Consider the following 15,104-nt stretch of genomic DNA (forward strand, 5'->3'; position numbering starts at 1 on the left):
GGGCTCTGTCTGGCCCGGCCCTCCTCTCCTCCCCTGCCCACCCAGCCTGCCCACCAGTCTGAACTATTCCTGCTGAGGCTGGTCTGCCTGAAGTCTCCTGGGAGAGAGGGGAAGCCAGGTGGGAATGTTGGGAGGGAAGGGCAGGGAGGGGAGAGAATGTCAATGGGAAAGGAGTGGGCCACTCGGTGTGCCTTAGGGTGGGTGTGAGTTGGGAGGTGTCTGAGCAAGGGGTGTAGGTATGTGTCCAGGATTTATGCGATGCTGTGGGTGAGTGATGGTAGTAGGAACGTGTGTAAGGCGTGGGGATCCCCAATGAGTGGGTTTGTGTGTGTTTGTAAGGTGTTAGGGAGTCTAGAGGATGTAGAAGGAAAGGTGGTGTACGTCTGGTGTTTTGAAGGTATGAAGATTAAGGTATAGGAAGACTTGATAGGAGGGTGACTGGGGGAGGGATAAGCTTGTGTGTGTTCCTCCAGTTTGTGTAGAGAGGACTAGGTTGCACAGGTTGGAGGGCGTGGGAGTGTGTCCCAGTGTGAGTCTGTGTGGTGCTGCATAGATTATGATATGCTAACTGGGGGAGGGGTGGAGTAGTTAAATGTACTGGTAGGTGTAGACAGACCTAGTGGCTACTTCAGTGTGTAAAAGTAAGTGTCTAACCCCTTTAGGAGGGAACTAGCAGACTGCTCTTGAAGGGACTGGGCCTGGAGAAGTAAATAGAGAGGAAGGGCCTCCATTAACCTCTTCCTGCCTGCAGCCCGCAGAGTCTCGAGTCAAGGAGAATCATGGGGTCCGGGGCTGAGCTGTGCACTTTCTTAGGCGGATTCTCATTTCTTCTGCTACTGATGCCAAGCGAGGGGGTCAAGGGTGAATCCCTCAAAGAGAGGTGACAACAGAGCGGGAAGGGCCAGGGGTGAAGTCATCACTGAGCCTTTTGCTAGGGGTGGTGCTTCACAGGGGGCAAAATGATGTGGGAAGTTTAGAATGGGGGTGGTGAAGGGTGTTCCCTGGTACGTGGAGGAGGGTGGAGCCTTGAGAGAAGTGGAGTACCCGACTTCCCAGAGCATGGCCCACACAATGTCTCCCATCTCCTCCTGCATGGGTACAGTCAGGGGGTCTGCTCCAAGCAGACACTGGTGGTCCCTCTCCGCTACAACGAGTCCTACAGCCAACCGGTGTACAAGCCCTACCTGACCCTGTGCGCTGGACGGCGCATTTGCAGCACCTACAGGTGAGGGATGGGTGCTGGTACTCCAGGGTCTCTCAGGACGGACCCCAAGAACCCTGACCAGGACCCACCTCCCGGGTCCTGAGCCAGGTGCTGTGTTCCAGGACCACATACCGTATGGCCTGGAGGGAGGTGAGGCGGGAAGTACAGCAGACCCACGCAGTGTGCTGTCAGGGTTGGAAGAAGCGGCACCCCGGGGCGCTCACCTGTGAAGGTGAGGCTAGATGTTCTTAGGCCTTGGGGGAAGCCTGCCCTGGAGAACAGGTGATAGGTCTGGCTCTGTAACTCTCCTTCCTCCCATCCCTAGCCGTCTGCACCAAGCCCTGCCTCAACGGAGGTATTTGTATAAGGCCAGACCAGTGTCAGTGTGCTCCCGGCTGGGGGGGAAAGTACTGTCATGTGGGTAAGTCTCCTCATATCCTCTTCTCCAGTGAGGGGCACCAGGGCTTCCCTACCCACCGGGGTGCTGGGCCATACGCTCCCCTCCCACCTCAGCCTTCTTTCCCGTAACTAGAGGTGGATGAATGTAGAGTCGGCGTTACCCTCTGTTCCCACCACTGCCTCAACACGGTTGGCAGCTTCACCTGTAGCTGTCCGCATGGCCTGGTGCTGGACCTGGATGGTCGCACTTGCACGGAGGGATCCCATGAGCACCCAACCAGTGCCAGCATCCTCAATGTGGCCGGTGAGTGGCAGGGGTATGGGCTTTGGGGACGGCCCAGGACTGGGGTTCCAGCATCAGGCTCTCCTTTGTCTTAGTTCGGGAGGCGGAACATGAAGAGCGCACCCTGAGGCGGGAGATTCGAGAGCTGCGAGGGCGCCTGGAGCAGCTGGAGCAGGTGAGCAGAGGCCAAGCCTGTGAGGCAGGGCGAATCCCACCCCCCAACATTCTGAGGTCTCTCTTCTTCCGTAGTGGGTGGGTCAGGCCGGGGCCTGGGTCCGAGCGGTGCTGCCCATGCCACCTGAAGAGCTGCAACCCGATCAGGTGGCCGAGCTGTGGGGCCGGGGTGACAGGATTGAATCTCTCAGCGACCAGGTCCTGCTGCTGGAGGAGAAACTAGGTGCCTGTAAGTCCTCATGCTTCTCTCAGCCCAGGACTGGTCCCACCCCTAACAACTGTCCCCAACTGCTCCCAAGATCCCTCCCCAACTCCTACTCCCCCTCTTTTCCTAGTATCCTCCAGCACTCACTTTCCCCATACCTTCCGTGGGCTACCTACACTTCAACATCCCTCCTTCCCTGGGAGCCTGGCTTCAGCCCAGTGGTTCCAACCAAGTGTTGGGTGTCAGTCTTCCTGGCAGCCCCAGAGACTACAGCCAGTGTTTCTGCCTACCTCCTTGTCACCTGCCAGGCTCCTGTGATGAGAACAGTGTGGGTCCCCACCTCAACCGCAAGTGAGGAGCCTCTGCAGCACTCCTGCCCCCTAATTTATATAGAAACTGAATCCCTCATTCTCTGGGATTGGCTGCCAGCCACGGAGAAGCGAGGGGATCTCTGGAGAGTTGAGAAAAAGGGGAAGTTGGGTTGCTTTGGCCTGGCTCGGAGTATTCCAGCTGGAGGCAGGTTCAGGTTGCCTCCACCAGGACTGCTTCTTCAACCTCTAACAAACGCAGCAGAAAGCAGCCAGATCTCTCTCTCTCTTTATTCTCGGTTTCTTGCTGTTATCCAGATAATTAATAAAAACCAACCACGCAAAAACAGGTCCCATCCTCTCCTTTTGCTCCCAGCCCACATCCCCAATTGTGGGAATGGGTCTGGGGTGGGAGGCAGGGAGAGGCTAATGCCACAGGGAGGAAATGAAAACTGGCCCAGAGAGGGGAAGCCTTAAAAGAAAGAAAAATAAATAAAAAGCCCTCCTATCCCCTCTAGACAGGGTTCAGTTCCTTTCCCCTACTCCCCAGGGAACAGAAGTAAGTGCAGCACCTAATGTCTGCCTCTTCCCCTTGTGTCTGGTCAGAATGGTACAGCGGGGTTGCAGGGGGCTGGGTGGGTCCAGAACCACTGAAGAACTGTACCGTCGGGACAGGGAAGCAGAGAAATGTGTAGATCAAACTGGCCGTGTGCATCCAGGAGTGTGTGACCCTGGGCATCTGGGCAAGGGCAGGGATGAGACCTCTGAGTTTGAAGAGTCCAGCCCCCACTGACAGGGGGCTCCACTGGGAAGGAGGGTGAAGGTTAACTGAGGAGAATGTTCCCAGGATGAGCCTGGAGGACTGTTCCAGAAGGAGTTGGAAGTATATCAGCTTCCAGCCATAGGGTGAGGAGTGTTCCTCACAAACGAGTCCACTGAATCCATGGACTTGGGGGGTGGGAAGAACTGTTCCATAGAATGGATGAGTCCACTGGCCAATGTGGGGTGCAGAGGGAGAGAAGACCACAAAGAAAGAGTGTCCATTGGGGATGGGATGGAGTGTGCCCCATCCTTGTATAGGCTAAGCCACTCGAGATGGGGGGAGGCAACTGTTCCATTGACAAGATGACAGGAAGTGGGGTCTGAATGGAGACTGCACCGAGGCAAGAGAGTCCACAGGGAGTGGGAGTGGGAAGGGGCAGGGGTGGCACTATATCCACATTCACTTCAGAAGTTGAAGATTCCAAAGAGGAGAACAGTTGGGAGGAGGGGAAAAGAGGAAGAGGGCTTGGCCCTTCTTCAGGACCCACTGGCTGGCAGGTGTGGGGAGGGAGGTGGGGGGTGGGTGGGGAGGGAGGTGGGGGGTGGGTGGGAAGGGAGTTCAGAGCCTGGCTTCACCTATGCCCCCAGGCTTCTTCAGATAGTCACCACCACCCCGGCCGTCACTGGAGATTTCCCGGAAAACCGTGAGCATGGAGTGCCGGACTCTGTCCGCCAGAGCTGGGACATCATCTGGTGTCAGTCCTTCTGTGGGCACTGGAGGCAGCACCCGCACCTGACATTGCCCTGAGAGAGGGGGACACTGTCATGGCCTGTGCACTCAGGCCTTTGCTCATTCCCCTTCTCAGCCTTTCAGTTCTCTGGGCCCTACCCTGGACAACAGTCCCTCTGCTTGCCAGCTGCCATCTATTCTCTGAGGTACCAAGATGTCTCAAGACCCCAGTCCAGAACCCCTGAGCTTCCTCAACACCCCTCCAGCCCACACTGTCTGGGGTTAGCATTTACTGCCAAGTGGTACTCATATAACTGCATACACAGGCCTTCTCTCTCTGACTAGATAATAAAACCCCTCTTGGACGGCCCAAAAGGTATCCATCTAGCAGGTTGCACTGCATACACTGTGGGCACTTAATAAGAACTTGTTCACTGAGGTGGGGTCACATCACTAGGTGATCCCGTGGACTCCTCACAGCTCTGATATTCCACACTGATCAATCTCAAAGGGACGCCCCCCAAGCCTTTCTCATGACCTCTATGGCCAACCCCCCTCCCCTACCTCAGCCCTGCCCAGAGCCCTCACCCGAGGTGAAGCGGCGCTCCTTCTTACAGTAGAAGTCTTGGTAGGAGGACATGACTATGGGAACGATGGGAACCTGGGGGAGAAGAGAGGGGGATCAGCTCATAGCTTCCTTCTGAGATCCCCATGACAGGCCTGTGCTCAGAGAGGAGGACGGAGTGGAGGGCTTAGCAGCTGGAAGGGGAAGTAGTAACTACCTGGGCCTGGACTGCAAGGTGGAAGGCGCCACGTTTGAAGGGCAGCATGGAGCCATTGTGGTTTCTCGTTCCTTCGGGGAAAACCCAAACCCGCACCTGGAGAGAGGGAAGGTTAGGGAAGACAACATATGGAGGGGTCAATGGTGCAGTGCTGTGGCAGGGCCTCTGAGGTCCTTTGGCCCTGCATGTCAGTTTATTTACAACTGTTCTACTCCACAATCCCCCAAGCCTCCATTTTCCCAGGGTGACTCACGTCCTGGGTGAGCAGAGTCTGGGCGACCTCGGACATGACACTAATCGCATCCCCTGTGCGCTTCCGGTCGATGAAGATGACGCCGGCCAGCCAGCAGGCCAGCCCAGCAGAACCGGCCCACAGCAGCTCCCGCTTGGCAATGGGCACACAGCGGCCTGGCAGTACCTCCATCATCCCTTGGGCAGGGGTGGGGGTGAGGATCAGGGTGGAGCAGAGTGTCACAGGAGACAGCAGACCTCACCCAGGTCATCACCCATACTTCTAGGGACTGGAGATAAAGGAATGGGGAGATAGGGGGGATACCCCAAGTGGAGAGAAAGGTGACTAAAGGCATATGTACCCTGCTAATGAGGGTAGGTCTACCTCAGGAAAGAAGGCCTGGGACAGAACGACGAGTAAAGTCCCAGAGGAGGGGGAATTGAGGACCTCTAAGGGAGGAGATTCTGGAGAAGGTTCTGGGGGGAAGGCATGGCTGGGGAGGTGTGCCCTGTGGAGGGGTCTCACCAAGCAGGTCCAGGGAGCTCTGGTGGTTGGAGACAACGACGTAGGGCTGAGAGGGAGGGAAGTGGTGGGCCCCTCGCACCTCCACCCGGATCCCATACAGGTATTTGATATGGAGCAGCATCAGACGCAAGATCCTGAGGGATCACAGCAAGGGTTCCAGTGGGATCCGGGGATGTGCACCTGCCTGCCTCAGCTCCCCCTCTGCTCCCACCCTTATCTTTCTGGGCATCTTTGCAGCTCCTCCTTCTTCCTTGTCCCTGGACACTCTGTCTCTCCCACATGCCCCATGCCCTCCCCATTCACAGAACTCTCCTGACTGTTAGGGTCCCTTATCAGCCACAATCCCTTTCTGCTCACTTCATGTTCTCGACATTGCGTCCCCGTACAGCACACACTGGGATGGCGAGCACAGCCAGGAACAGGATCCAACCATTGTAGAAGGCCATCTTGAAGAAGTACTTGGCACTGGGGCTGCAGAACCACAGGGTGGGCAGCAGGAGCAGCAGCAGCAGGAAGAGCAGCAGCAGTACCATCCAGGCCCCTGGCCAAAGCTCCATTCTGGCCACCTGCAGGGAATGGGATAAGGACAGTGAGCCTCATTCCTGGAAGGGGTAGGGGGACAAGACACAGAAGGCAGGGGTGGGGGACTATGAGGACAAAGGCCAGAGACACAGGATGGGGACAGGACTCCCACTGAAACCTTCCCAGGCAGCTTCTCTAGGATGGGGGCCGTAGGTCCCAGGTCCCAGAAATATTCACACAGTCCAGAGACACGAGATGTGGCATACATGATTCGCAGACATGTGATAATAAAAGGACAGTAATAATAACAATAGCTAATACTTGTAGCGAATAAGGGTCTTCTAATGTCCTATATCTGCACTGTCCAATATGGTAGCTGCCAGCCACATACAGCTACTGAGTACCTGAAATATGTCTAGTCCAAATTACACTTTACAATTCTAAGTGTAAAATACACAGCAGATTACAAAGGCTTAGAATGAAAAACAGAATGTAAAATATCTCAAGACTAATTGTTTATACTGATTATGTGTTACAGTTACATCTTTTGAAAATAATGGGTTAAATAAAGTATATCATGAAAATTAATTTCACTTGTTTCTTTTTACCTTTTTTAATGCGGCTATCAGAAAATTAAAAATTACATATGTGACTTACATTATATTTTGGACAGAGCTAGTCTATACACTATGTTCAACCCTTAAACATGAGCCACACAATAACCTATGAAATACTAATATTTACATTTTATAGGAAATAGGCTCAGAGAGGTTAAACAACTTATCTGAGGTCAAACAGCTCCTAAGTAGCAGTCCTAGATTAAACCTGAGTAGCTTGGACTTTTAACTACCTGGTTACACAGCTACATGTATGATTACATCCATACCCAGCATCCAGCAGATACAGTGAGGGTGAAAAAACACCCACAGGCACACACCCAGGAGCCAAACAGCTCATGGTCATACAAAGACTGACACATTTGCATGAATATGCGCTTTTACCAAGACACCCAGTGTCTGATGAAGGAATGTAAATGCATACCCAGAAAAACCCCTCTCCACCCAGACGGCCTCCCCCATTCCCAGACAAATGCATGGATATACCCAGAGTAGCTACACCACCAACCCTACCTCCACAGATAAGCAAACAAGCTCCACCGCCCCTTTAAGTCCTCCCTTCCAGCAACTTGGTCAGGCAGGTACAAGGTGTGAGGCTCCACCAAGTGAAACAAAAAATGGGTAAAGAAACATCACACCACCTGCCCTGGGAGAGGAAATGCCTCAAGACGAAGAGGTACAGACTCGCAGAGCCTGTCTTCTCTGCTTTTCTTCTTCTTCCATTCTGCCCGACTGCTGGGGGCAGGGTCTCAAGTCACAAAAAGAGCTTTCAGGCAAAAAAACCTATCACTCCTATTAAGGTCTCAGGTACTCCCTTCTGATGACAGGAAGGGCTGTGTTCAAAGGTAAGCCCACTGGCAAGGGTGAAGGTAACAGGCAGTTGAGGAACCGTGAGACTCTGCCAGCTCTAAAACAGCAGGATTTCTGAGCTACTTCTTGCCCTGCAAGTTCACATCAGCACTGTTGCTCCTCCGGACTATTTACAAGAGGTGCCTAACTCTTTCCCTTCACTACATCTTCCACCTGGCAACTACAGCAATTTCTCTGCAACGCAAATCTGAGCATTTTCCTGTCTAGCCTATAGGCCTTTCTTGACAAGTTGACTTCTGCTTACACCTTTGGCCACATGTCTGCAAAAGCCTTTTTTTTTTTTTCTTTCAGTCAAACTTATTTACTTCAGTTCCTCAGACACACTTTGATCTTTCATACTTCTGTGCCTTGAACATGCTGTTCCTTTTGGCTGGAATGCCCTTCTCTCTCTCTTCTTCACCTTCCTTACACAGCTCAGTGCCACCTTGCTGGAGGTCTTCCTCAGGCCTGTGTTCTCATTACACTTTTATCTTGACCAGTGTTTATCAAAGTGTGGTCCCCAACCAGCAGCAACAGAATCACCTGGGAACACGTCACAAATGAAAATTCTTGGACCTTCCTTTTCCTACATCTGCTGAATCAGAAATTCTGGGTACTGGGCCCAGCAATCTGTGTTTTAACAAACCCTCCAGGTATGAGTGATGTGCACACATACATTTGAGAATTACTGATGTGGTACCACACTGTGTAGCACAGCTCACTGACATTTCATTGCCCAGCTAGGTTGTAAGCAGCTTGAGGACAAGGAGTTTGTCTCATTCCCAATGGCCAATCAATATTTGCTGATGGATTATAAGGCTGTATACATACCACAATTAATGAAAGATAGTTCTAATCATGAAACAGATAACTCACATCTCTCAAGGAATATTAACCATGGGAAGAAAAGGCACGAAGGATGCGATGAGCATGCCAAGCCTAAGAGCAACCTATTCTGAATTTATGACTATAATATGCGGCCAAAGTGAAGGCAAAGCGACAATCATGAAGATGACACATGTCATTTCACACACAAGAGACATACAGACACAACATGCCACAGGCAAAAGAAAATGCTGCTGTCATCAGACAGACGCCAACAGTGCAGAGTGGGGTGACTGATGATGTCCATAAACAAAAGCAGAGAGTGGGAAGTGCAGTAGGCTGACCCTGTGACCTGCACTGAACTCCCAGGATACAGACTATATACAACCAGGGAGGGCCGCAAGGTAAGGCATAAGGGACGGTTCTTGGCAGATTGGAGGCCCAGTTATGTTCTTCTCTGATAGATCTGCTATTAAATGACCTTCTCAGGATCAAGAATTTCTTGATCAAGAAACAATGGAGTGCCCAACTGGGTTAATCAGCATGCATCTCACAAAATATCCTGTCAATCAAAGTATGAAACAGTTAGTATGTACAACCAGAGCACACCTACTATGGACATGTCACACAGGCATATCATGAGGCCACATACATGAGCAGGTCGACTGGGAAAACACTCAAACAGGCCTAAATGATCACAACATCACAGGGTACACTATTCTGCTACGCCGTGGGATCCCACAAGGGAACACTACTGCATACAACATGATCCTGGGCATAACATGCGAGTTCAAAGAAAATAAGGTATAACTTTTACACACTAAAGTAAACCTGCAAAACATAAAATGAACAAGTAACAGGAAACTACATAACAGATGCAATATATGAAAACACACAGATGTGTTATTTGAACATGTCAAAGTTGGATGAGAGACATGAGATGCAAGACACGAGAATGGGCAATTCTGCTGGAAAACATCATTTCTCTAAGCCCATGGTTAACATAGAAACAAGAGAGCCGCACATCAGCCATTAAGCATGTCTAAGGCACACAGACTCAGTGTAGAAAACATGGCCCCACACAAGGCATTTGTATGTGTCAGTAAGGTCTAGCTCAGTGCAGAAGGCCCCTAAAAAACAAGAGGTCCTGTGCCTAGATGGAAACAGAGAGGTGTCTGAGGGCAATTTCTAATAAGCAAATTCCCCTGGAGGGAGGAGGGCAGTAAATGGCCCCCCTCCCCAAGAGTCATGTGAGGCCAAAGATCAGGAAGAGGAATTGGGGAAGGTGTAGGGAATTCCCTGCCCACACCCCCAGCTCTAAATTCAAAGGGTCTCCATCGCTCCTTCCCTGACCCTTCCATCCATACTCCCTCGCAGGCCCCCTTCTCCTTTCCCCAGCAATCCTCCTCCCAGTCGGCCCTTATTCTTTCCCCAGCAACCCTCTTCCCCAGTCGGCCCTCCCAGATCCAATTTCTCCCCATCCCCTCATCCACATCCCTTTTATAACCCTCCTCCCTCTTCCTCCCATCCCTTTCCCACCCCCACCTCAGTGGGGTGGGGGGCCTGGGGGGCCGGCCCCCTCCCCAGCCAGGCTGCGGCAGCGGTGGTGGCGGCTGGTTGTGTCTCTGCCTCTGTCGGGGTGTCGGTGCCAAGGGGGCGACGGGATTTGGGGGTGTCCTAGCCCCTGCCGCTGGAGGGGAGGTGGGAGTGGGAGGCTAGGCCCATAGCGGTAGGAATGGTGGGGGGTTGTCCCCCCAGCTCCCTCCCTCCCTCCCTTCTGTCTTTCTCGGAGGGCTGGGGCTGCCGCTGCCGCTATGTCCCCCTCCCTCCCCTCCCCTCCCCTCCGCCTGCTGGTTTCCGGGGCTGGCCAGGAAGTGTGTGGGGGGGCAGTGATGGGCGGCCTGTTTTGCCAATCGCCTCCCAGGGATGCTGCATCTCCTCCCCACATCTGCCCGTCTCTGCTTCTTAGCCCCGCCCCACAAGAGCTCAGCTGGGCTCTGCCCCTCTCTAGATCCAGCTGCATCTTTTTTCTCCACCCCCCCCCCACCACCGCCCGAGAACGCACAGCTCTGATACCTTGGCGCTGTATTTATTCCTCTACCCATTTCCCTCATTGGCCATCATATCTCCTTTTACTGCCATTTTTACGTGGTCTTCTTCTGGTTTTTTTCTTTCTTAATTCTGAACCTGCTGCTTATTCCCTCCAATGCCAACTATTTTCCAAGACCCTCTTTCTTGTCCCTCATTCAGTCTCAAACATTTAAGCACCTACTATATGCCATTTTTCTTCTTTTTCTCTCCAGGGCTCCATGTTTCCCCACGTGGCCCTCCAGCCCTCTGGTCTGGTTTCTTTACCCTTCCCCTAACTATCTCCCAGCAGTTCAGTTCCCTTCCCTACTTTCTGGCCGTCTCCCCGCCCCTTTCCCGTCCACGCTGTTTAATCTCAATACTTCGCTTTCTAGTTCTTTTTCCTATCAGCCTTCGTGTCCAAGCTGAGACAAACCTTTCCTGTACCCTTATCCACACCCCCACCCCGCATCCCCCAACAAAGAATCTAATTACATCTTTTCTTCCAATAGAAGCTGGGCATCGGAGTTGGCTCCTTGAAAAAAAATAGTGGGGAAGAATGCTGATTCCTCTGGGTTGAGCATGCCTCCTAAACTTTGTAGCCTTGTATCTAACTCCCTCTCCAGTCTCTGCACCTCTTTTCCATATCCCCATTATCCCTTTACCAGGATCATTCCTCCCTCCTTCATCTCCACCTCTCTGTCAGTATCTTTCCTCCCCTTGGTCTCCTGAACCTTTCTCCCCTGTCCTCTAGGCATCGCCCAACTTTTTACCTTTCCTCACTCTTGAGTCACGTGGGACCTTTTATCAGGGTGTTGCTGAACATCCCTCAGCCAGCATCTGCCTCCAGCCCTGAGACACACTTTTGTACTGCATGAATTTACACGCCCTGGGGGAGAGGATATAAAGAATACTAGGGAGAACTATTACCTAATTTTGCGCCTTGGGCCACAGGGAGGGTCACTGACCGTAGGAAAGACCCAAGCTCTGAAGCAGTTGGCCCAAGTCCCAGGGGTCCAGCCCAGAAAGCTCTGAAGCAGCTGGCCCAAATTCCAGGGGTCCAGCCCAGGAGGAAGACCCCAGTTCTGCAGGGTATATAGGAAGGAAAGGGCGGGCCTAATCCCATTTCTGCCGCGTGTCACCTATAAAGGGGTGGGCTTTGCCCCGTCTACTCCCACTCACAAGAGGGTGGAGCCAGACCTTTCGTGCTCTTAAGGTTTGAAACAGGGACGCGGTCAACTCTGTTCAACTGTTTTACATTAAAGGGGGCGTGGGCATCTGCTCAGTTCTGCTCCGTAAATCACCTAAAAAGGGGCGGGCTGAGCCGTCCAGCCGAGAGAAATGGGTTAACACCAGCGCCACAGGTCGATGTTCGCAACATCCAAACGTCGGGCTAATTCCAGTTCTGCGCCCTTCTTAACTAAGAGGGAGAGGCGGACCCAAGTTCTCTCCGCTACGTCACCGCAGGAGGCCGAAGCCATTTTGAACCTTGCGACCCTAGTATTTCCCCTATTTTCCAAACCCTCTGCCGTCTTTTGAGATCTCAACCAATCAGGGACGAAGGAAACGGCCCACTCGACCGAGGGAGTTCATAGCCCGGAGACCCGGATGAAGCCGAGCAGAGGCCTTTGAACCCCGAGCCTCGCCAATTGTAGAGCAGTCTCTATGGCGACAAGAGACCGGTGAAGGGGTGGGACCAAGGAAGGCTCAACCCTTTCGGAGGTTGGCCCACCTGGTCCCGCCGCGTGGTGCGCATGCGCATTTTACATACCCATCCTTTTCCGGCCGAGTTCTAGCCAATCAATTGCTTTGGAGCGACGCGCTCCCAAGTCCAATAGGAACTTAGACATTCTCTGAAAGAGGAAGCGAAGAAAAAAAGGCGCCTATCGTGGGCGAGGTTTGTTTAGTCCTGAACCAAATGCTCTGGCGTTTGATTATGACTGGCAGTTACTCAGATGAATAAAACCTTCCCTGGCCCGGCGACAGGCCGGGTTTATCCAGTTGTTACCAATCCCGTAGCGTTGCATACTGACTCTGATCGTGACAACCAATAGTTATTTTGTAAGGGCAGGACCGCACAAGCCTCTTTCCGCCCCCACCCTTTGGACCAATCTTTTCCTTTAAACCCTATGTGATTGGCAGGCACTCAGACCAGTAGTGGTTGAAAATCCTTGAAGCCTGCCCAAAGATCGTGGGCAGGAGGCGGTTTCTCGTTTGTTGGGGTGTGTGTATGTGTGTTTGTGGGGATTGAGGGGTACGCGGAGGCGAAAGAGAATTGGCCATGGCAGCAGCAGAAGAGGAGGACGGGGGCCCCGAAGGGCCGAATCGCGAGCGGGGCGGGGTGGGCGCGACCTTCGAATGTAATATATGTTTGGAGACTGCCCGGGAGGCTGTGGTCAGTGTGTGTGGCCACCTGTACTGGTGAGAATCGGGGAGCGGGGGCGGAAGGTGTGGGGCTTACCGTTATACTGGGAAGGCTGGGGTAGGGGTGGTGGTGGTGGTGGTGGCGCCAGATAAACATACAGATAATCGGATGGCACATTTCTATAGCGAGGCCCGAGGAAGGTACAAACACTTCTTCGGGGTTGGGTAGGCGAGAGGGTCACTTCTGTACAGCCGGAATGTGTGGGAAAGAGTGTTCATAGGAACTAGGAGTTGGAGCGAGTTGGGGGAGGCATCTGTTCGGGTGAGACCCGAGATACCTTACTCCACGGCAGTGAAGGGTTTTAGGTGTACAGGTGGAAACAGATGAGACTCTAGGTTAGGCACTCATCAGTTGAATATGAGAGACCCAGGAAATGTGAGATCACATTCAGATGAGATCTGGAAAGGAGTGATGTGACAAACCTGGGGACAAAGGGCACTATGGAGGTGCAGCCTTACAAGGTTGAAGGGTCGTGGAATAGAGACTTTATTGGGCCTGGCAGCGAAAGGAAAAAGGAATAATGGGGACATATGCTAGTTAAGGGAGGTTGGTTTGAGAGTGATGGGGGTAAGGATGGGGCTGGGACTTGAAAGAGGAGGCATGGAAAGAGGTGGGTTCAAGAAAACTGGAAATTAAGTAAAAAAGATGAGAAAGGAGGGATAAGAAGTGTGTGTGTGTGTGTGTGTCTATGTGTGTGTTGGGAAGAGAAGAGGGTTGAGCATGTTGAGGATGAATAGAGCTTTAGGGGTTAGAAGATCAGAGAAGTAGAAAGGCCAAGTCGGCTGGTGTGGTAAAAGTTGCGGAAAATATGAAAAGAAACAGCAGGTAATACCTGGAAGTGGGGTGAGATGGAACTCTGAAACCTGGAATCTCTATCTCTCTTTTCTGTAGCTAGTTTGACTTTTTTTTTTTTTCCCCATCCAGTTGGCCCTGTCTTCATCAGGTGCGTACTTGGAGGAAATGAAGAGGGAAAAGGGGAGGTCTGAGGAGCTGGAAGACCTTCCCGTGTACTGGAAACCACTTCATTTTTTCTCCCCCAGTGGCTGGAGACACGGCCAGAGCGTCAAGAGTGCCCAGTGTGTAAAGCTGGGATCAGCAGAGAGAAGGTTGTTCCACTTTATGGGCGAGGGAGCCAGAAGCCCCAGGATCCCAGGTGAGAGAGAGGTGGTAGTGCTAAAGGAAGGTGGAAAGTTTTCTTCCCTGGGGTGGGAGTGGGGGGTGTGGAAGAGGAGAGGAGAAAACTCCCAGTTGTTATTCCTTCTCTTCTTCAGGTTGAAAACTCCACCCCGCCCCCAGGGCCAGCGACCAGCTCCAGAGAGCAGAGGGGTGAGTGTCCTTATCTGACTGTGAGCCTTTTTTGCCGAAGACTTCCCAGGTTCACCTCTGACTTTCTTTACCTCCTTAGGGATTCCAGCCATTTGGTGATACCGGGGGCTTTCACTTCTCATTTGGTGTTGGTGCTTTTCCCTTTGGCTTTTTCACCACCGTCTTCAATACTCATGAGCCTTTCCGTCGGGGGACAGGTAAGAGCCTTCCCTTTCCTCTGACCAGGGAGCCTTCTGAATCCCCACAGGCCCCCTTCCCTTGGCCCAGGAGTGGATGCTGCTTCCACAGTTCTCCTCTCTTCCACAGGTGTGGATCTGGGACAGGGTCACCCAGCCTCCAGTTGGCAGGACTCCCTCTTCCTGTTTCTCGCCATCTTCTTCTTTTTCTGGCTGCTCAGTATTTGAGCTGTGTCTCCTCCCTGTCTACCTTCAGCCAGAGGAGAATCAGTATTGGGGGTCCCTCCTGACCCTTCCTTACTCCTGGATCCTCTAACCCCTCCATTTCTGTTGGCTAAGGCCAAACCTTGCCACTCTTGGGGGAGGAGGAGTGATCAAGCATAGGATGGGAAGAGGACATTCTCTTTTTTCACTGGCATCATAACTCCCAGCCCTGGGGGAAGAGGACAGACTGAACAGAATGTTTGCTTCTCCTTTCCTAATTCTTTACTTTATCCCAGATTTCTTGATTTGATGTTGGGTAAGGCTCTCTCTGACTCTTCCCCCACCTATCCCCTCACTGATTTAATTTAATTTTTCTCTCCCCAGTGTCCAATATGGGTTCTGATTCTAAATGCTTTCTCCCACTCACAACCTCCTTTATTACAAATTCAATAAAAAAAAGTGAAATGTATTGATGGGGACTCTTCCCAA

General features: G+C 52.4%; 3 protein-coding genes across 11 annotated transcripts; 2 read left to right on the forward strand and 1 right to left on the reverse strand.

Moving 5' to 3' along the window:
- Window positions 1-9: 9 nt before the first annotated feature.
- Window positions 10-6,700, forward strand: EGFL8 (EGF like domain multiple 8). 3 transcript variants are annotated; one of them, XM_077161403.1, is made up of 9 exons: window positions 10-118; window positions 752-880; window positions 1,103-1,225; window positions 1,327-1,436; window positions 1,530-1,625; window positions 1,737-1,907; window positions 1,982-2,061; window positions 2,136-2,289; window positions 3,984-6,700. In XM_077161403.1, the coding sequence occupies exons 2-9, from the start codon at window positions 780-782 to the stop codon at window positions 3,995-3,997; spliced, it is 849 nt and encodes a 282-aa protein (XP_077017518.1). In that variant the 5' UTR covers window positions 10-118; window positions 752-779; the 3' UTR covers window positions 3,998-6,700. The 3 variants fall into 3 exon arrangements, with proteins under 3 accessions (XP_077017518.1, XP_077017516.1, XP_077017517.1); XM_077161401.1 differs by lacking the exon at window positions 3,984-6,700 and adding an exon at window positions 2,396-3,325; XM_077161402.1 differs by lacking the exon at window positions 3,984-6,700 and adding an exon at window positions 2,574-3,325.
- On the reverse strand, window positions 2,851-12,886 carry AGPAT1 (1-acylglycerol-3-phosphate O-acyltransferase 1). Of its 6 annotated transcripts, XM_077161409.1 has the most exons (8): window positions 11,789-12,236; window positions 11,258-11,373; window positions 5,962-6,170; window positions 5,605-5,738; window positions 5,101-5,276; window positions 4,848-4,943; window positions 4,654-4,726; window positions 2,851-4,139 (listed from the first exon to the last, which is right to left on the reverse strand). In XM_077161409.1, exons 3-8 carry the CDS (start codon window positions 6,159-6,161, stop codon window positions 3,955-3,957), a joined length of 864 nt encoding a protein of 287 aa, XP_077017524.1. In that variant the 5' UTR covers window positions 6,162-6,170; window positions 11,258-11,373; window positions 11,789-12,236; the 3' UTR covers window positions 2,851-3,954. The 6 variants fall into 6 exon arrangements, with proteins under 6 accessions (XP_077017524.1, XP_077017525.1, XP_077017523.1 ...); XM_077161410.1 differs by lacking the exons at window positions 11,258-11,373; window positions 11,789-12,236 and adding an exon at window positions 12,256-12,886; XM_077161408.1 differs by lacking the exon at window positions 11,258-11,373.
- RNF5 (ring finger protein 5) lies at window positions 12,650-15,094 on the forward strand. Of its 2 annotated transcripts, XM_077161412.1 has the most exons (6): window positions 12,650-12,905; window positions 13,834-13,852; window positions 13,950-14,062; window positions 14,181-14,235; window positions 14,315-14,432; window positions 14,542-15,094. In XM_077161412.1, the coding sequence occupies exons 1-6, from the start codon at window positions 12,766-12,768 to the stop codon at window positions 14,637-14,639; spliced, it is 543 nt and encodes a 180-aa protein (XP_077017527.1). In that variant the 5' UTR covers window positions 12,650-12,765; the 3' UTR covers window positions 14,640-15,094. The 2 variants fall into 2 exon arrangements, with proteins under 2 accessions (XP_077017527.1, XP_077017528.1); XM_077161413.1 differs by lacking the exon at window positions 13,834-13,852 and having other exon boundaries at window positions 12,795-12,905.
- The last annotated feature ends 10 nt before the right edge of the window (window positions 15,095-15,104 follow it).

This window comes from Tamandua tetradactyla, chromosome 5 (assembly GCF_023851605.1).
Source record: "Tamandua tetradactyla isolate mTamTet1 chromosome 5, mTamTet1.pri, whole genome shotgun sequence".
NCBI classification, from domain to species: domain Eukaryota; kingdom Metazoa; phylum Chordata; class Mammalia; order Pilosa; family Myrmecophagidae; genus Tamandua; species Tamandua tetradactyla.